Source organism: Hoplias malabaricus, chromosome 16 (assembly GCF_029633855.1).
Source record: "Hoplias malabaricus isolate fHopMal1 chromosome 16, fHopMal1.hap1, whole genome shotgun sequence".
Taxonomy (NCBI): Eukaryota; Metazoa; Chordata; class Actinopteri; order Characiformes; family Erythrinidae; genus Hoplias; species Hoplias malabaricus.
The window spans coordinates 21,651,405-21,672,332 of record NC_089815.1 but is presented as its reverse complement, the minus strand read 5'-3'; the positions used below and the strand labels follow the sequence as shown (position 1 = coordinate 21,672,332).

Sequence of the window (20,928 nt, the reverse complement as noted above, 5' to 3'; positions counted from 1 at the left end):
GAGGAAACCCACACGGACACAGGGAGAACACACCAACTCCTCACAGACAGTCACCCGGAGTGGGAATCGAACCCACAACCTCCAGGTCCCTAGAGCTGTGTGACTGCGACACTACCTGCAGCACCACCACTCAGTATATATTGAGTATAATTTAGTATGATTTAAAATACGTATTAGTAGTGATTTTATACACATTAGTGTTTCCAAAATAACATAAATTAAGTGCCCTTTTTCCCCACAAGAGTTGTTAATTTCTGCAGCTTCACTTAATATTGGAATGCACTTTGTAATTCTAAAATTACAGATTGTAGTCCATCTTTTGTTTTCATACTTTGTAAGCCCTCTTTTACCATTCACCAATGGTAAGCACCACCACAGAGCAAATATGATTAGCTTGGTGTGTCATTCTCAGCGCTTCAGTGACACTGCCGTGGTGGTGTTAGTTTGTGTTGCACTGGAAGAAGTGGATCAGACACAGGTGTGTTCCTGCTTTGCACAACCCTGAGATTGATAAACCTATATGATCAGGGAAGCTGTTAAACTGTACAATGAGTGTAGTAACCATTTAATAATTTGGTTGATTGGAGTACACTCTGAAATGCAGTATTTTCAGCACAAAATCTTGCAATTTTTAACAAAGTAACTTTACAAAAATCATTCTAATGTAATAAGATTTAATTATTCCAGGTAAGCCTACCTGGAATCATTGGGCACAAGGCACAATGAACACACCCTGGAGGGGGTGCCAGTCCTTCACAGGGCGACACACACACTCACACCTACAGACACTTTTGAGTCACCAATCCACCTACCAATGTGTGTTTTTGGACTGTGGGAGGAAACCCCCGCAGACACGGGGAGAACACACCAACTCCTCACAGACAGTCACTCGGAACGGGTCTCAAACCCACAACCTCCAGGTCCCTGGAGCTGTGTGAGTGCGACACTACCTGCTGTGCCACTGTGCTACCACTCAGTATATATTAAGTATTATTTAATATGATTTAAAATACGTATTAGTAGTGATTTTATACACATTAGTGTTTCCAATGGTGTAGTAACCATTTAATAATTTGGTTGATTGGAGTACACTCTGAAATGCAGTATTTTCAGCACAAAATCTTGCAATTTTTAACAAATTAACTTTACAAAAATCCTTCTAATGTAATAAGATTTGATCTTATATGTTTCTGGACCATTTCTATTGATCTTTGCAACCTGAGCTTGTGGCATCAATTAAGATTTTAATACCGCCAAGAGAAAAAAAAGACATCCACACACTTTCTGTTTCTTTATATAAAATACTTTTAATTGATAATCATTCATCTAAATCATGTCAACATCGAGAGTTAGCCTTATTTGATTTTTATTACATTATGGAGCCTAAATTAAATATAAATAAAAATATTTTTTTTGCTGGCTTGTAACTGCAGGCACAAATAAATATAGGTGCATTTAGCCTCTATTATTGATAGCATTACGTACACCAAATAAGGGCTTTGTGCTTGGTATGTTGTAGTGGGTAACACCACTGCCCTCCATGTGGAAGAGTGGGGGTCAGTTCCCTGCTCTGGTGACCACCCCACTTTATAGCAATAGGAGTCCTTGCGCAAGACTAATGTCTCTACATCTATAATATGATTAAACTGTGAGCCATTTTTTGATAACAGTTGTGAAGGGAATTTTTAAATTGATTTTGATCCTGTATGAGTGCTCACTAGTGTTAAATGATAATCATTAATAATTTGTAGTAATCACTGACAATTAGTAGATGTCTTTGTTTTCTATGAAGATGAGCTGTTTTATGAAATGTATGTTGCATTATTCTGTGTCTCAAACTGTTTTACTGAGTCTTTTGTAGAAAAGGAATGTGACGGGAGGATATGGGAGTGAAGCTTGAAAGAATTACACTTCTGTGTACAGGAGATCTAGGACTTTTTTCCCATTCTAATGAGCACGGGATGTAGCTGATTCTTAGAACTCTCTTTGTTTCTGCACAAAACTATTATCTTTCTTTCCTTATAGGTGGCTCCGTTATAAAATAACTCCTTATATGATGATGAAGTGTTTATGTGTGTGTAAGGTATAAAAATAGTTTTTCCTTATGTTAGAACAGAGCAGAGCAGAGGATTAGTGCATGCTTTTAGCTGCCCTCAGTAAAGGTTATTCAAAGACCACGTTCAGTCTCATTTATTATTAGTTGATCATTTCCATGACACATTGTTTGACTAATGTCTTGCCATTAACAAACGTAGGGCTCCATTTTAAATGAACACACTTCAAGTGCAGAAATAAGTCAGATGTCAACTGACTTGACAGAAATGTTGTTTGCCTTTTTGTGACCTGTGTAAGTTTTTTTTTAATAGGAGGTACATTTTTATTGGAGTGAAGTTCATAGTCGAAATTCCTTTATTACACATGCCTTTAAGCTCCTGCTCGAAGTGAGGAAAATACCATATTGTTGAGGAGGTGCAAGATGCAAGTGCATATTTAAACCAAAATGTGTTAAAGGTAGCGTAGTGCCAGTGGATTCTAAATGTTACACCCTGTGATGTGCCGCTCCACCGTACTTGTCTCAGGCTGTAATTCCATCTCCAAATGAAATGCAATGGTGATAAATGCACATGTGCATAAACATAAAAGCAATAAACTACTGTGTTAGGTGGCTTTAACACCCAAGTGCAGCCACAGAATTAGAACCTCTAGTGTCTTACATTGCTATGTCAGAAGAGTTATTGCTGGTCAAATAAATGTCAAAGTCTAACAGGAACAGTTCCCATATTAATTATTTTTAATTGGAAAGGACCAGCCCAGTCCTGTCTGAGATAATACCATGCTGCATATTCACAGATGGGTTTCAACTAGGCTTCCCACTATCGGCAGCTTCACTTGGTGCTGTTTTTGGAGAGTTTGCGTTTACACGATCCGTCGTTGCCATCCCAACCAGAGGGGGCGTAGTAGAATGATCACCTCTTCCCAAAGTCATAAGCTTTCCGAAGCCTTTTCCCTGGGACACTGCGTAAGAGGATCGGCGGTGAGGAGCACCTCTCCTGAAATAGGACTGCAGTTCGACAGGCTCCCTCAGCGAATGGATCTAAACAGCAGAAATTGAAAGCATAATGTAGTGAACACAAAGACTTTCAGCTACTTACTGCATGCAAAAGATTAAGCCAGGAATTTATTACTGTTCATGTTTAATGTTTAATAATATGGCGGGTTGCTGATAAGCGTATGATCCTAATATGCAAATAATCACTAGAAGACCAGGAACAAAACAAAATACACATATATTCTATAATGTTTCTATAATAAAAAATCATGAAAAAATGATTTAATCACGATTAATTATTTAAAAAATTTAATCAGTTTTTTAGTGATGAATAATAATATAAATTAAAAACATAGAAGCCTCTTTTTATTTTTCTCTGTAACTGTGTTCTCAGATTAAGACACTGCTGAACACTTAAACAGTACACTTGCATCAAGTTATATTCCATCAATATTACTGGGTAACAATGCATAGAAATGTGTTCACAAGCAGAACATAATTGTGGAACAGGCTACAAAAATGACAAGTGATTCCAAACTTCTGAATGGTGGTGTACTTCCTGTTAATGGAAGTCCGATGAAGTAATGACGTATTTTCTGACCTTGCGTTTGTTTGGGTTTGCTAGCACCACATTGAGAGCTCGCACTGTGATGGAGGGCAGGACAGCAGTGCAGGTGGTCAGAAACACAGTGAGCCACACCACAGGGTTCACAAACCCATTCTGTGATGCTCCTGCCGAAACAAAGCCAACAGGACGTCTTACTCTGTTCAGTAAGATCAGATAAGCTGAAACATTCAACACGAAACTGATACTAGTGAACCAGTTATGACTGTGGTTTTCATTTTTTACCCCGGTAGTGAGCAATATATTCCTAATACTTCACCTTCAATTCAGTGGCAACAATTCAGCAGAGCCACTTGGCCACATCGTTATTCCCCATCTTATATACCATTGTTTTACAATTATATGTTAATATAATACCAACAGCAAAAATATTATACCAGATCCTTTCAAAACTGAACAACATTTGATTTATGCAAATGAATTTGTTTAAAAAATTTAAATTATATATATTCTTCAAGAATATACCATAGAAGATGTAGTCGTGAGGAAAAGTTGTAAATAATCGAGGGCTATGAAGAATCAAGGTGGAGATAAAGAACAGTCCTAGGCAGAGAAGCACTGCAGCAAAATTATACTTGGTCCAGAACTTGGTCTCTAAAATGATCTAGGAGATATCAGCAGAACCAAAGATTAACATCAATGACATTCAAATACATAACACATTCACAGTTTACCTAATCGACAGTAACAGTGACTATTTAAACGCATAGATCTGCAAACAAAGATACCTCCACTGTAGCTATGAACACAACCGACATTTCCACAGTGACGGCCAAAGTCTGATAATCTGCGTCTGAGTATTTGAGGACACAAACGGGGAAGAAGAAGACGATGACGGAGGTGTAGATGGAGTAGAGGAGTGTGGCACATAGGATCGGAAGGTTTAAATGCTCCTGCCTCTGTCCTGCTGAGTAGGCGTCTGGCCATTGTAGTGAGCTCTCAGCGCTCATGTCCTGTCCCGGGATGAATATTCACGTTAACCACGCTGAAACAAATCTATATGCGGTTAATCATTTGTTTAGTGAAGTATGATGCTCACCTTTTCGAAAATGCCCAAGCACTGAATAGGAAGGGAGGTGTACAGGACGGTGTACAATGCAATAAACCAGCTCTCATACATGGGCTAAAAGAAGATTAAAAAATGCCATACAAGCAAACAGTTTAGTTATTTAGATTTAAAAGATTTAGTTAACTGCTAGTTTTCATAGGTGCCAGTATAGAATAATGACAAGAACAATCTTTAGCTCCATATTAACATTTGAGTATAAAGCTCTCATATCTCCAATACGGGAGAAAGAAAACATTTCAGAATTTTTATGTAAAAGTATTGTGGACAATTCAACATTTGTTCTTACATTGACAATATATTTCTATAAAGAACAATCACATATTTCCATTTTTCTGGGTTTTTAGTTGCTACATCATTTGAACACAGCAGCTGTGGGAAAATTTCCAATAGAAATGCTCCAAAATTCCGTGGAATAAAATCTTTTTTTACATTAACGTCTACAAAAGTCAATATTTTGGAGATACAGGTTTTATTCAGACAGCGATGATATGTAAGTGGGTGGAACCCTAAATAAGATCCAATTAATGTTTTTCCTCGAATAATTCATTCAACCGCAAAGGCACCATTATTTTTCTAAATGGAATGGTAAATTGTTATAAATCAATCTTGAATCTACAGGTTTAAAGCGGCTGGGAGGACGCTGCAGGTTTACCTGAGCACTGAAGCCATTGTACAAGCTGTACCAGATGTGCACCAGAGCAAAGCAGGTGGTTTTATAGAGGAAGTAGCGTAGAAAACTGCAGATGCGGCGGTAAGACCAGCGGCCGTGGACTAACAGCAGCCTGCGCAGGAAGCTAAACTGGGCCAGAGCAAAGTCTGCATTCTGTACTGCCTGACCACCCTCCACACCACACAAGCCAACGCCTATATGTGCCGCTGCAACGATAAAAATGAGAGACAGAGAGTGAGAGAATGGAGCAGGATTTATCTGTGTGATCTCAAAAACCTGCCTTTACGTTTTCTCTTACTGTATATTATTATTTTTGCCCTTCACTATTTAGATATGTTCTCTTATGTCTGAGCTAAAACATATCACCACTGCTACTTCTGACACCCATATAACCATACGTCTGCTGCGTTCTCTGCTGTACAAGTGAAGAGAACCCTGATGCTGGCCTAGAAAGCTAAAAATTGGCCTGCCCCTTTATACTTCATGACGATTGTCAAAATCTGATCCATACCAAAAACCAGACAAGCCTCAAGTAAAACTCGGCTTGACCCACCATCCTTCAAGATGCATGGAAGACAAGCATCCAGACTTTGTTTCTCCTGGAACCTAAGTTGTGGAACAAATTTTCCCTGGGTGTCTAAACAGCAGAGACCCTTGCAGTCTTCAAGCACTGACTGAAGACCCATCATATTTCAACAGTACTTAAATCAGCACTCATGCCTTACTTTCAGGCATTGTGTAATATGTGAGCATTGTTTATCTAACTGAAACAAACTCGCTAAGGATAGTGAAGACCATCTGTAAGTCACTCTGTGTAAGATCATCTCCTAAACGCCTTAAATGTAAACCTAAATCTAAAAGGAGGGTACATTGTACATTTTTTGTTGTTTTTTTTTTTCTTCTAAACATAATGACATGAATGGCCTATGTCTTCTGCACAGTAATCTATTTTCATGTAATATCAACATACATTAATAACATCAGAGATCTGTCACTGTCATATGAAAACCACTGAATGAAATGATATCAAATATAGGAGGTTCCAATGCTTCTTTTATGGCAGTGACAAAATGTACAAAAAGTTTTCTGTAATGTTATTCTTGACTATATCCCTCTCCAGCTCTTACTCTTAATCATATTAACATCATTGGCACCATCTCCTATCGCCAAGGTGACAGAGGAAGAATACTTCTTGACCAGCTCGACTACCTCTGCCTTTTGCGCTGGGGTCACTCGGCAGCACAGCACTGACTGGCACTGATTAGACAGAGACACAAACCTGGCGCCCATCTCAGGTGCCTTGGTCAGTTCTGCCTGTAAAGACATTAGCTGAAGAGTTGGATCTGGACATGTAGTAGTAACAGAAACAGTGTGTAGCAATACAATAAGTCACAAAATCACACACTTACAAGCTGAAATCCATCAATGACGATTGCAGCTTTGCTACTTCGTGACATTTTATCTGTGTTCCAAACAAGAGTCTCTTTGTTCTTTTGGAAGGAAACCCCTGGAGTGGGAGACTGAAGAAGCTGTCTGAACGTGAATTAACCATGGCTTAGGTTTTATATGTACATAGCACAAGCACAAGTCCAGTAGAACTTTACAATCACGGTTTATAAAAAGAGCAGAGCCCAAATGAGAAAACACAGAACACACAGGTGCGAAAAAGTGCATCTGACCTCAGCTCCTCGCCCTGGAGCAGTGCTGTATCTGGATCCATCAATTTGCAGGAATAACCCACGTTGACAGCTGTTTCTATGTGTGTGTAGAAAAATGAAAGAGTCACAGGTTTCTCCATTCCTTCGGTAAACTACGCTGGAGTTTGGGGTCTACGTACGAAGTGCACTCAATACCTGTCTTATCTCCGGTCAGCACCCACACTTTCATCCCTGCCTTTCGAAGGCTGGAGATGGTCTCAGGGACGCCTTCCTGAAGACGATCCTCAATGGCAGTCACCCCCAACATCTGAAAAACACATCAGTTATATTATACATTTGACTACACATAGTACTGGATTAGCAGTAAATTCACTGACACACAAACTCACAAAACCTTCAGGGAAATGCGTAGAGCCAGAGGTCAGCAATACACAACAGGTGCATCTCTCCAAAATAATATCAACACAGCCGTGATAAAACATCAGGTGTTATTATTTTAACACCATCATATTATTTTAAGAATTGTGGGGGTTGGGGCATTAAGCCTAGTCTTGAACTACACAGCATTTTGAATTTTGATTTTCCTTTGTAAGGATGATAGAATCCAGGACTAGGATTAAATCCTATTTTTCAACCACCCCTTTAAGTCTTACTTTTAATACTTCCTCAGGCAAATCCAAACAGAGTAGGACTTCAGAGAATTATTAAATTATTCATGGTCAACAGTGTTATGTTATATGTGTTAGGATTTGTAAAATCCAATAATGCCAAGATGTAGAGAACAAAGTCCAGTACATTACTGGAGTGTTTTAAAAATTTAAATAAGAATAATTTCTGTTGTTCTCTCATTTTCTCATTAATTTCTTCATTTTCTGCAATCCCTTCATCCTCGGGGTCACAGTGGGTGTCCTAAGGCAAGGATCGAACCCACAATGCCAGAACCCCAGAACCGTGAGACAGAGTGCCACCCCCTGGCAGATTTAGCTCAAGTGAAAGTCAATAAACAGTATGTAACGGAACAGTGCATCCCTTTATGACTGAGGTTGATTGTCCATGTCGTGTATCAAAATAATAAAATACTCCAGGGCAAGGTTTTCCAAATACTCCAGCTGTAACACACCTCACAGATCTACTCAGCTCGTCAACAAACTGTTTCTGTGTTGAAAAGGGTGTGGTAAAGCAAGGAAACCCTAAAATATGTAAGACAGGAGGACTACAAGAACAGGGTTGGGCACCAACAAAGTAATAAATATTAAATGAAAGGCTCACAAGCCAACAAAACAACATCCAATGATGCTTTGAGTTCTTTACCATCAGCTCTTTTTCCATGTGATGGTACAGCTCCTCCAGCATGGTCTCTCGGTGACTGGTTGCCATAGCAGCCTGGCTGAGGGCGTGGCTCCACTCTGTCCACTGAGCCTCAGATACAGAACGAACAGCCACACACAGTGTCCTCAGGCAACTCTGAGCAAAGACCTGCACACACACACACACACACACACACACACACACACACACACACACACACACACACATACAATAGAGAAACAACCACAACTTAACCCAATTTCATGTTGGGTTGTGGTAATGTGTCAGGTGGGAAAGAATGCTCAGAAAGAAAGCTGGCGTGTATTGAAAGCTTGACAACGTGCAAAGGCTGATTCGAACTGTAACTAGAATAAACCTCCAGCATACCTCCAGAGCCTGTTCTATGCTCTGCTGATGTGGATTGTCCTTTCTCAGCCGCTCCAGTATCACAACGTCTGCACCTTTACAGTACAGCTTCAGGTCCCCCTCAGGTGTTCTCACTGCACACACAAATAAAATGATCAAAATCATTTAAAACCCTTAAACTACGCAACCATAAATAGGAGAATGTTCGAATTACAGTAAATTTACACACAATTATGCCTTAAATCTTTTTTGTGGACCTAATATATTGTTCTATAATATAATGTGAATTCATTATAATAGATTCTAATATTCCTAAATCTATGTTATAGTTGAAACAATTTTACACCAACTATTCTGTATTGTGAGTAACACTGGACCACGGTTTGCAGAAACCCTTTGTTCTAAGGGTTCAATTCAATCAATTCCCACCTCTCTGTGTTTTTATGTAATGTGACAAGTAAAAAAGTGATCCTACATCATCATTAGTCAGTGTTACTGTCCCTGGTGCAGAAGGAGGAAAAGTGAAAAATGACGTGCGGCTCACCAAGGACAGACATGCGCCTCCTCTTGCTGCTGAAGTCCAGCAGGGCCAGCAGGTGGTAAAGGCGCGTGAATCCCATCTCACTGACCGTCAGAGAGTCACGTGTACGGGAGAGAAACACCCAGCCCAGCTCTCGAGCTGCACACACCAGAGCCTCCTCATCTGGAGACGCAGCCTGGTACCGTGGCAAACCTGACCAAAAACATATATTCACTATATAACAACACACTCTACACAAACACACTTCCTGTATATGGATATATATATAAACATATTAATACACTGTATGTATAAATAACTCAGAATCCTGGTTCAAAGTATTATATATTGTATTTAAATTACAGTATACAGAATGCTGGCCAATGAATTATGTATCATTACTATATATTATTTAGCATTCGTTAACTCCTTATTGTTCTCAAAATAGTTAATTAAACTATTGTATATACACTTGTATATATATATATATATATATATATTATAAAGCAGCCTTTTACACTGACACCTAGTGGCTTGTATGTGTCCACGTCAATACTAAATCTATTGTAAACATGGCCATCTGTTGTGTTGTGTAGGTTGCACTTTAAAAAAAACAATATGTTATGACTAATTAATTAAATAAACACTGTATAAGACAGTATTGTATGTAACATTATTAATATGACAAGTTATTCTGAACTTTTGAACAGTACTCTCACACCCTCAATATTGTTCTGTGCTTGGAGCTGTGACCAGGACCCACTGACCGTCTTTCCACTCGCTCATGACAGTGTGACACAGTGACAGTGCAGTGAAGAACTCCCTGCTCTCTGAGCAGCTGCGTTCCCTCAGTCTGTCCACCAGCTGCTGGTCAGAGAAGCGCAGTCCACCGCAGGAGAACCGGTTCCAACTGAGGTCCAGAGGCTGCAGATGGTTGAATATGGGTAATACGCTGCTACAGACTCAGAAAAAAGAAATCTAATATACTGACAGTTTAATTCCAGAATATAAGTGTCACCTTTGAATTCTCTGTGATATCCCCTGAGAAGAAAAAAAAATATTCAGAAACATAAGTCACTTACAAATCTCATGCTTATATAGGGCAAATAGAGAACAGGAATAAATACAACAAAGCCTAAATAATACTGAACACTACATATATAGAGACTTCCAGACAAAAACTATTTCTCTGAATGAACAAATTGTCCATTAAAAAAATGTAAAAAAAAAAAATATTCAAAGCAGACTGACCATAAATGCATCCGCCGACGCAGCACTGGCGGAAAAGCAGGCGGTTCTGAGTGAGCGTGCCGGTTTTATCACTCAGCAGATGGCTCACCTGCCCAAGCTCCTCATTAAGAGAGGTGGTGCGTGCCTGAGCAGGCTGGTCTCTCTCCTCCCAGTACATTTCAATGTCCCAGCCAATAAAGAGGCAATGCACCACATGGATCAGCTCAAATCTGGACACGATAAAGGACCAGAACCCAACAAGTCAAAAATTTAAAGAAATAAAGCACAGACACCAGATTTACCGGAACAGACTTGGTTTGATATGAACTTCACTGAAGTTAAAAACAAAGCAAACCTCATGTGCCTCTCATATGCGGGAACATTTGTGCACAATTGCTAGGAAAAATAAACTAAATTTTTTATTCACCATTTAATTTTTTTATATTTTTTTGATCCAATCTTTAGTCATCTCCATGACGATGAGAGGAAACAAGTGGCAATTCCACCAAACCAGAAAGAGCAAGGCTAACTAAGCTGTTTTAGGACTTAGGATCAAACCTGATGACGGCCAATGCTTAAGACTGCTAAGGCACCCAGGATCACATAATATTTCATTTTTAGCACAGAAAGAATGTCTCTTACATTTGCAAAATTGTAATTTGCTGGGACATTTAACATGCTCACTTCAACCTGCAGTCGATTAGCCTTTAGCTTTAGCGTATCAGTGAAGCTACAAGGCTAAATACAGCTGACAAATAAAGAAAGCTCATACATCACACACCTGCTCTAGTAGTTTCTAACACACTGCATTTTACACTTTAATCTATAAAAAATAAAGCAATGCGCCGTAAGATTGTACCCACTAATGTATTGGACTGTATCTACTGAACATATTTTTAACCTTATTAATAAACAGTATTTTACACAGTGTCTACACAACATAAGCCAGTCTATTTGTGATTACCTAACACACCTGAGGCCTTACACGTGTGCGAAAATATTCATACAATTTGCACACTGCTAATTTGTGAGGAATTAGCATATTTTACATTTAAGTTACATTAGCCTCTTAGCTTCAGAGCAAAATATTAACATGTAAACTTCAGAATCCTGGTCCGTCTTATTTATTTAGTAATTTAGTAAATATGGCACACACACAAAAAAAAAACACATCACAACACTAAACAGCTGATATGTATTGAGTGGCATTACGTGATGTATAGGGATAAGGGCATGGAAGGGCTTAACAGGATGATGTAGCCCCAGAAGTTCAGGAAGCCACGATATGCCGCAGTGGAGTTGCCCCTTATGGCGGAGAGAACCTCAATATGTGGGGAAACCAAATGCTCAAATAAACCAGTTCCCACAGCCAAGAGAAGTGTAACCGTCAGCAGGCAGACAACAATCTGAAAAAAATGGCACAGAACAGCCCTAAATCTCATCTCAACATGTCACAACCACAGAGCATTATATCCTGTTAACACTAAGCATAATGCCCTCTATTTTGAGATTTAATTAGTGATGTCTATTTCAGACTTAATACTGGCATAAAACTGTGTCATCTCTTACCATCACTACCACTTTGTTGAGAAATCTCTCCACTCTAGTCTTCTTTACCTTCAGCCTCCCACAGTTCCTGAGAATTTTGCTGTCTGAGCCTGAAATACAGTCCAAGACAATATTTTATGAATAATTCTGAATATGAAATGACCATCCAAATGTTTGGAAGCAATATTGGATATTTGGAAGTATATACACCCATCAGCACTTCGATATCAAGACCCTATAACCTCTTTAAGTGGAAATGGATGGCAGATGTCTGTCAGTATCTTGTTTTTGTGGTGAAGAGGTTCACCTGTGTAAACTGCCAATCCATATGCAGCATCAGTGTTGCGCAGGACAGTTCCCCTGAGCAGAATGTGCTCTGTGTCCAGCAGATGGCACTGTCCTCTCCACTGAAGCTCTCCTCTGAATGAGTAAAGCCGACCGTTTGGCTCCTCGCACCATACAACTCCTTACAGAGAGGGGGAGAAAGAGAGAGGGAGAGAGAGAGAGAGAGAGATTCCATGTCTATTCGTAGTAAACATGTATGTAGATGTGTGTTGATTTGCATAGTCCCTTACGTATATACATAGTCAAATGCAAAGTTTTTGACAACCACAGTCAAATTGTATGTTCTGTTCTATAAGCTCTATATTTAGTTCTATAAACTAAATGTGATATTTTCCTATTAATAGTAGTGCCGGGTTTAACATAGTTTAACATATACAAAAATAAAGTGTGTGTGGGAAAAACATGGCTACAGGGATTGCTACACAGATAAAAAGACATGTAAGGGATTACGTTTGCATTTTAGACATTATCTTTGCATAAATGGCAGTACCAGTCTAACTACAGTCCATGACAACATCACGTAGTCACAGAGGGATAAGACTCTTACCATCAAAAGGCAGGAGAAGCTCCTCTATTGGACCGCTAGTCAGTTCAGTGTGTGTGAGGTCCAGAGCCTGACGAAACTTCAAATTGGTTTCTCTGGAAAAATTCAACAAAAACAATGAAGGACTCAAATGTCAGGCCTTTTACTCTTCACTGAGTTACTTCTCAATTATGAGGGTATAAAATTAAAAAGGTTGTTAAAAAAGTCACAACAATGTCACTCAGATACAGTTCTCAAGAAAATGACCTGCATTATTCACTCATAAATTTCATGGTGAATCATTTATTGTCTGTAAGAGCTTATCCAATTTATGGTCGCGGTGGATCCGGAGCCTACCATCAATCACTAGATGCAAGGCTGGCACACACCCTGGAGGGGGCCTCCTTCACAGTGTGTTTTTGGACCATGGGAGGAAACTGGAGCACCTGGAGAAAACCCTCACGGACACTGAGAGAACACACGAAACTCCTCACAGACAGTCACCCGGAGCGGGACTTGAACCCACAACCTCCAGGTCCCTGGAGCTGTGTGACTGTGACACTACCTGCTTATATATTTAAATTATATATATATATATATATACGTCAAATACGTCATCCACTGCATTCTCTGTTAAACTGGTGGCAGCACTTTAACACATCCGTTTCAGATCAATCCTATGAACTTGGGAGCGAGTAGAAAAACTAAAATATTGGAGAACATTCTGGCCATGTTCTTACCCATCAATATCAGCAGTCTCAACGTAGCAAAGACTGTGGGGTTCACTACTGCATAGGAGAACCAGGTCTGCCTGGAGAAGACAGAAATACGTTAACTCCCCACACACACACACACACTAACAGAGTCTATACTTCGGTTGGTAGCCAAGCGCCTCACCTCAACATAACCCTGACAATAACTTCAGTAGCTAAGCAAACAGTCCTCAAGTGTACAAAATTACTGTGAAGATATTATGTTCCTTACAAGTGTAGAAACACACACACACACACACACACACTTACCGGTATGACCTCGTCTTTATGAATCCGCAGAACATCTCCAACACAGATATCTTTCCACTGAGCTGTGGAGAAGCTATAAGAAATCCATTTTACTACAAACTAAGACAGAAAACCAAAGAATGTAAGTCCCTACAGTCTACAAGATTTTTCTATTTCACAATTCTCTGTTACACGGTGTAGCCGGAAAGGCGAGTACCCTTCAACACTGCGAGAACGCTATGCTAGCTATGAATTTTTTTTATTTTTTATTTTTTTTTTATTTTTTTACAATGTTGTCGGTGTTGTAAACATGACAACGCAATTTCATGTAACTTTTAAGCGGCAGGCACCAAAAATACATCAAACCAGAGTTGTGTTTGCAGGGTAAGAAGGTGAGAGTAGGCCCATAACAAATGCACAAACCCCTGGTCCGTTAGGATATCACAGGCTCTTCTGTTCACCTTGGCGTCACTGCGGCGTCGGCCCTGAGAGGAACGGAAAAAACAGGTCACTCGCTTTGTCCCAATAACATTACCATAACGTTACCCAGTGAGCTACATTCAGGCAAAAGTTACCGTCAAATGGGGTGTAATTTAATTTTTCTAGCTTGGTTCTGAAATGTATTTATTTGTATTTATAAAATGATTATTGCTTTTTTGTTGTTGTTGAAGCATATTTGTTGAATGCTATTTGGGGCTTTGTTGCTTCATGATATTTTTGCAACTAGCTTTGATTAATGAAATATATATTTAGTACTTAGCTGCGTATATAAAATCTTTCCCCATTCCTTTATTGCGTGCAGCTTAAGACCCAATGTCCTGGTTTTACACTGGACATGTAATAAACTACTGAAATTTTGAAGATCTAGCTTAGGTAGATAATACACTACAGAAGGAACATGGATATTAAGTTTCTTTTGAATTCCCCCACATTTTACATAATATTTCAGTATTTTACATATATTTCGTTTTCACTGTAATATTATAGTATTGTTTTTTTATGTTCTGTGGTTTGACACCCACCATGAAATTTAAAGGAACAAACAAAAAGTTAACATAATTTTACACCTCAGAAGTGTAAAATATAAATACATCATTATCCAACTTCAGGAATCTTTTTATTTACAAAACACACTTCATATTTTCATCATAAACACAAGTTAAATTTAGCCTAATTCAACTGTTCTGTGAATTTAGCAAACACTTTCAAAAATAGATTGTGTTTTGAGGTTGCATTAGGCTTTCATATTATATTGTTATTATATATTATATGATGATATTAATATTATATATTGTATATTTAATATTGCTCTGTGTTGAGTTTCATTTTATGGCTAATTTAATTCACTGACAGCATGTACTAAGGTCCTTTCAGAAATATCAAAGCACATTAAAGAAATAAAATTCAAATTCAAACATAAAATATCCAGCCAACGTTAGCGTTTCAGTGGTCTGTGTGGATAAGTTCTTTAAGGCATTGTTTAAAACTGAAAGAAATAAATGTGTATGGAAAAATGTCTACTGTATGGACACACATCAGAACAGAAATATATCAGTAGCAAAATTAAAATGCAATATGCAATAGCTGCATGGTCACATGAAACATGTTAATGAAAATATGTTTTCATTTAAATAAAAATACTCTTAAAGCATTAAAATCTCAGTATAAATGAAATATCAATAGAAGTATATCTTGTTGCAAATATAAATGGAATGACTGAATTTGATTTTTGAGGTCAAAGCTGCATGCAGGTGTGGGGAATTTACATTGCCATTTTGCATAATACATTTTCATTTGTATACTAATATGATTACATATGATGGATGTGAAAATGTAGAAAATAATAAAATTGAATGGTCATATACTCTGCAGTGATGGGGAGTTAGTGTGTGTTGGATCTGACACAGCAGTGTTGCAAAAAGGTTTTAAAACTAATTAGTTCCACTGCTTCATCCGTTATATTTAATCAAATATATTTTATAATGACTGAACATAATAATAAAAATAAGTATATATATACAAAGACTATATGTGTATGTGTTTTCATTACATTAATACAATACATAACAGAAATGAAATGAAATGAAATGGCCAAAGTTTACAACATGTTGTGAGTATTATCTCTTAAATTCTCACCAGGTCTGTGTGCAGGTCCTTGGCCCCCCTCATGGTCAGCACAGTGAGCAGAGGCAGCATAGTAATGTACCAGGGAATAGTGGTCACAGCAGGAACACACTAGACACCAGGCAAACAACCATACACACTTCCAGTTAGTTACAGTTAGTCTGTCTCTCTCAGATGTTTTAATGAATTACACACGTTTTGTGGTATCACTGTTTGAACACCTTTTGTGTTTTACCTCCTGCTTCATATAACATACAGATTGTGTAATCTGATTTCACCACCTGGCTCAATTCAGCTTTTGTTTGTGGTAATGCAACCATAGCAAGGCACAATATTCCATAGAGGTTGAGAATGTGTCAGCGTTTTATAAAACATTAAATTTACAAATCCATATGTTCACAAAATTAGGGGAGTGTGGTAAACACTGTGTAAAGACATTTTACAATTTTAACATTATAAATTGTCATCAAAACCCCATACAGTTTCCCATACAGTGCTCTAGATATACTCGTATATGCCTTTTTATATTAGTAAATGGAAGCTTGTTTAAATGAGCAGGAAATAAAGCCACAGACCTGCAAGGCCACAATTAGCAGGAAGAAGAAGTTTGCTGCTCGCTGGAACTGCTCGTATAGTGTGAGGGGCAGGAAAGTCAGGGCAGTGTACTTATAACTGCGAACCAAGTTGTTCTGGTGATACAATCCAATAAAAGGACATTAGCCAAATAAAAAATCTTAGGTCATTTTTTTACATCTAAAATGCAGTATTGTTAGTTTTGTCACTGAGTAACAGTGAATCATTCAGTTACATCTGTGAACTAAAATGTCATTTATTTACTAATGCCAAAAAGGAATGTGGAACAATATACAGTTTAAGACGTCAAATTAGACCACATTATGGTAACAGCTTTAACGCATCCATCCAAACCAGAGACATATATTTATCACTTCCTACTTACTGCGTAACGCCCCCAGTGAAAACACAGGAAAGACTTGCGTTCCATGGGTTTATGGAAATATCTGGAGTTGGCTCGCACCTGCCAAGTCATACCTGAAAGAGAAAAATGACTGGTTTTAGTCTCTAATAAAATATACAGCTCCAACTTGTCAGGAAACCATTTTTTTATTATATATACCTTATCCACTCTTTACCTTTACTGCAGCTCCCATTAAATCTCTTTCAGTTTCTCACATTGATCTGCAAGGATAATTTTTCATACTTCTTGTAAACACCTTCAATTTCTTAAAAGTTGGTGGCATTTCCCAAATCTCACAATCTTAATACATCAAGAGTCCCGAGCTATGATCTTCTTCTTCTTCTTCTTCTTCTTCTCATAGTAAAGACCTATTTTTAACAGCTCCACATTCTGTCAGAGCCATAGCACGTATTTATGCTACCACTCTGTAGCAACGGACAAAAACTCCTGTCTCGTTGTCTGATCCCAATCATTAGGCTGAGGACCATACATACAGAGAAATGCATACAGAGATCTCGTACAGACATCAAATAGGTGCATTACTGGGACTGTGGACGATATCACTACAGTTCCAGTCATTTATAATGAAAAAGTCAGACATACAGACCTGTTCCCTCTGAGGATGCAGGGTCCTTTTTGGCCATGATGGATATAATTGGCAGACAGTTAGAAAGTTCTGGAATGCAAGAAGATATTGCATTTTTAAAAATGAGGCCATTTGAAAAGTGAAAAAAACGATATATAATAAACCACTTGTTACAGGTTGTTGCTCTGCTTACCTTGTCACAGACACAGATTTATCACACCTCAGATCAGCACATCCTGAAACATCTGTTGAGAACTCCATTCAAACTCCATGTTGAGAACTGTGTTATCTCGAAATTGTAATACTGTAGTAAACAGTGTAATCTGTAATAATATCAGTCTCATACTCTGTTAAGTGTCCATTATCTGAGCCACATTAAAATACGTTGAATATTAGTCATGTCCCTCATTAGCAAAATGACTTGCTAGGTGATAATCACTGGGGAGTCTCACCAACAAACACCTTACCTGGATGTGACATCTCAAGAGGGGCTTGTTTCCCCTATGATGGTCTCCAGTGTCTCACCCACACAAATTAGGAGTTTGAACTGATCAACCCAGAGATACAGTTAAACTAATAAACATCTCTAGTCTTCAGTTCTCTTCAATGAGACCCACTCTTTCCTTGTTAATCTTCTCCCAGCTCTCCTGAACAGATTTGGGAAACCGTGTTCCTGCAGGTGTAAGTGGGAGGGGACTGAAACCTGATAGGCACAAGGTTAAAAAAGAGGAGGAGGGTGAAAGCACAAACACCTGCTTGTGTCTCGAGAGCGTAGAGAGAGAACACTGACGTACAAAGACCCCCAAGAGTGCCACAGTCCATTAATGCGGTCATATGTAGGCCTTTAAGTGTATTATTTTAATAAAACTTGTAAAAAAAGGGGGGTGAAAGCAGTTTCAATTTGAGTTTATAAGCTGATTTTAATAGCAGTTGACAGTTTGATGGAGAGATTTTCTATGCAAATATCTTCTGCTGGACATAAAGCTCATCCTTAGAACACATTTTTTAATGTGTAAAATAGAAAAGGTAAGTTCAAAGCTTGAGCATTAATCTCTGAACTGAAATATGTCATGCGCAATTTATTTGTAATACATGACTAATCTGAATCTGAGGAACATAAAATAATAAATCAGTAACTAAGGGTGAGTGACAGTGAGAACCTGATCTCAGGACGATGTAAAAGTCAGACATCTGCCTTCGTTTTTAATTTTCACTCAGAATAGTCATAAAGTGCATGTTATTATTTAGTAAACGTGTAACAAACAAGTTTCATTCCTTTAAAAGTGCCAAGCCTATTATACAGAGGACTCCTCAGAGGATGAGGAGTCCATTTTGTCGATGATGAATCTGTTGGCAGAGAGTTGGAATGTTCTGGAAGGCAAGAAAACCTTTCATCTTTAAAAATAAGACCATTTTGAGAAGTAGAAAAAGAGATTAGTTTAGTTGTAAGAGATTGAGCTTAGACGTAAGATACTCCATCTGCAGAAGGAAGGAGGTAGTCGAATGAAAGTAAATAAGAAAATCTTGACTGGAAAAAAAAAAAAAAAAACACCAAAAGACACAGAAACCTTAAAAACTTGAAAGACCTGGATGAGTACCGTAACTGTCACAGTCAGATAAAGAGAATTCAGTTTACATTACTGAGAGATGGGGATGTTACGATCCACATCAGATAAATAAATAAATAAATAATAGAATATTTACAAATATATTAATTTAATGTGGCGGCATGGTGGCGCAGTCACACAGCTCCAGGGACCTGGAGGTTGTGGGTTCGATTTCCGCTCCGGGTGACTGTGAGGAGTGTGGTGTGTTCTCCCTGTGTCCAAGTGGGTTTCCTCCGGGTGCTCCGATTTCCTCCCACAGTCCAAAAACACACGTCAGTAGGTGGATTGGCGACTCAAAAGTGTCCGTAGGTGTGAGTGAATGTGAGTGTGTGTGAGTGTGTGTGTGTGTCTGTGTTGCCCTGTGAAGGACCGGTGCCCCCTCCAGGGTGTGTTGCCACCTTGCGCCCAATGATTCCAGGTAGGCTCTGAACCCACCGTGACACTGAATTGGATAAGCGCTTACAGATAATGGATGGATGGATTAATTTAATGTACAATTAGATTCAAATTCTAAACCTTATCATAATATATATATATTTCTTATATATCCAAAGGACTTCTCCCAAAGTCCCAAACTCCCAGTCTTTTTGAGCCTGAATATTTTTCAACTGAAAAAAAGTATTGTTTAATTGTTTTAAATGTGACAATTCATTACAACTGTACAATTTATTTACATAAAATCACCGTCAGCACTTCCTAAAATAGAGTTCTCGTTGAGCTAGTATTTCCACTCAACTGTATGTTTACATTGATCCTTCCTGACTGTAAGGGGAACAATACCCAGAACGAGGTAATTCATGCCATTTTTCCACCAACCTTTTCAATAGCATGCATGAATCAGTCTGAATCAGCAAAAAAAAAAAAAAAAAAGAAAAGGTGTATAAAACAACACTGATGATGTCACGGGTGAGCTAGACACTTAGGTAGTCTCTTAAGAGTAAAAGTGACAACAATGTACACGACTTATCAAACCAAAACACTTCTTATAATAATAATAATAAGTATTGCATAAATAATTGCAAATATTTATAAGGCCTGTACTTATTCTCTTGGCAACAGAGAAAATTACTTTTCAGAGGCTGGGAACACTCCCTGTTCATCAGTCCGATATCTGACCCTCTTGCCAGCAGGCCTTAGTTTTCACATCAATTTTCTCCTCCATAGTGGCCTCTTTCTCCCTTTTGCTGGATAAAGAGCTCTCGCGCTTCAGTGCCTGCAAACAAAAGGAAAAGTGAATGTGCAGAAAGGGACCTATCGGTTTGTAAGTAAATGTGTTTGTGTGATACAATGAGCATGTACTCAAACCACTAACGAAACCACTAGATATTTGTCTGACTCAAATAATGTGAAAAAGCATGGAAAACCTGGGGCCCTACATCTGCAGCATGCATTTTAACATACACGCTTACTGGAAATCAACTAAAATATATTTGCCACTTTCGTTTTGTGGTAAGAATTAAAACTAGGCTAAGCAAAGTGTCTTACTAGGACATCAAAGCAAAAGAACCCAAAAACCCACAAATGGTATAGAGACCAATAACCACCTATATGTGCAGTCTTCCTTTTATATTACGCCCTTATTTATTTTTTTTAACAATATGTACTTGAGGACAAATTAGCATTGTGTGCATTGAATTAGGTTTTAAAGAAAAAAATATCTTAATATCTTCCAACATTTAAAAAATCTAGCAAGCATCCTTTGTTGGTTTTAATCTTTGTCATT

At 38.3% G+C, this 20,928-nt stretch overlaps 1 protein-coding gene across 1 annotated transcript; it reads right to left on the bottom strand.

The window, feature by feature from the left end:
• Positions 1-1,390: 1,390 nt before the first annotated feature.
• Positions 1,391-17,656, bottom strand: atp8b3 (ATPase phospholipid transporting 8B3). The gene is made up of 27 exons (XM_066647047.1): positions 17,620-17,656; positions 16,995-17,086; positions 16,612-16,725; positions 16,049-16,147; positions 14,336-14,427; positions 13,934-14,006; positions 13,652-13,722; positions 12,936-13,027; positions 12,351-12,509; positions 12,065-12,153; positions 11,708-11,901; positions 10,517-10,725; positions 10,284-10,306; positions 10,033-10,189; positions 9,290-9,478; positions 8,767-8,879; positions 8,383-8,547; positions 7,267-7,378; positions 7,093-7,168; positions 6,823-6,946; positions 6,541-6,727; positions 5,396-5,619; positions 4,714-4,797; positions 4,403-4,627; positions 4,140-4,278; positions 3,651-3,781; positions 1,391-3,094 (listed from the first exon to the last, which is right to left on the bottom strand). The coding sequence occupies exons 1-27, from the start codon at positions 17,654-17,656 to the stop codon at positions 2,858-2,860; spliced, it is 3,507 nt and encodes a 1,168-aa protein (XP_066503144.1). The 3' UTR covers positions 1,391-2,857.
• Between the last annotated feature and the right edge of the window lie 3,272 nt (positions 17,657-20,928).

Excerpts from the sequence above, each read along its gene's own strand:
- atp8b3 (XM_066647047.1), bottom strand. The coding sequence starts at position 17,656 with ATGGCCAAAAAGGACCCTGCATCCTCAGAGGGAACAG. Across the intron at positions 10,307-10,516 it reads CGTCGGCGGATGCATTTATG|GGGATATCACAGAGAATTCA; the intron begins GTCAGTCTGCTT and ends TTTTCTTCTCAG. Across the intron at positions 4,798-5,395 it reads ACAATGGCTTCAGTGCTCAG|CCCATGTATGAGAGCTGGTT; the intron begins GTAAACCTGCAG and ends ATCTTCTTTTAG.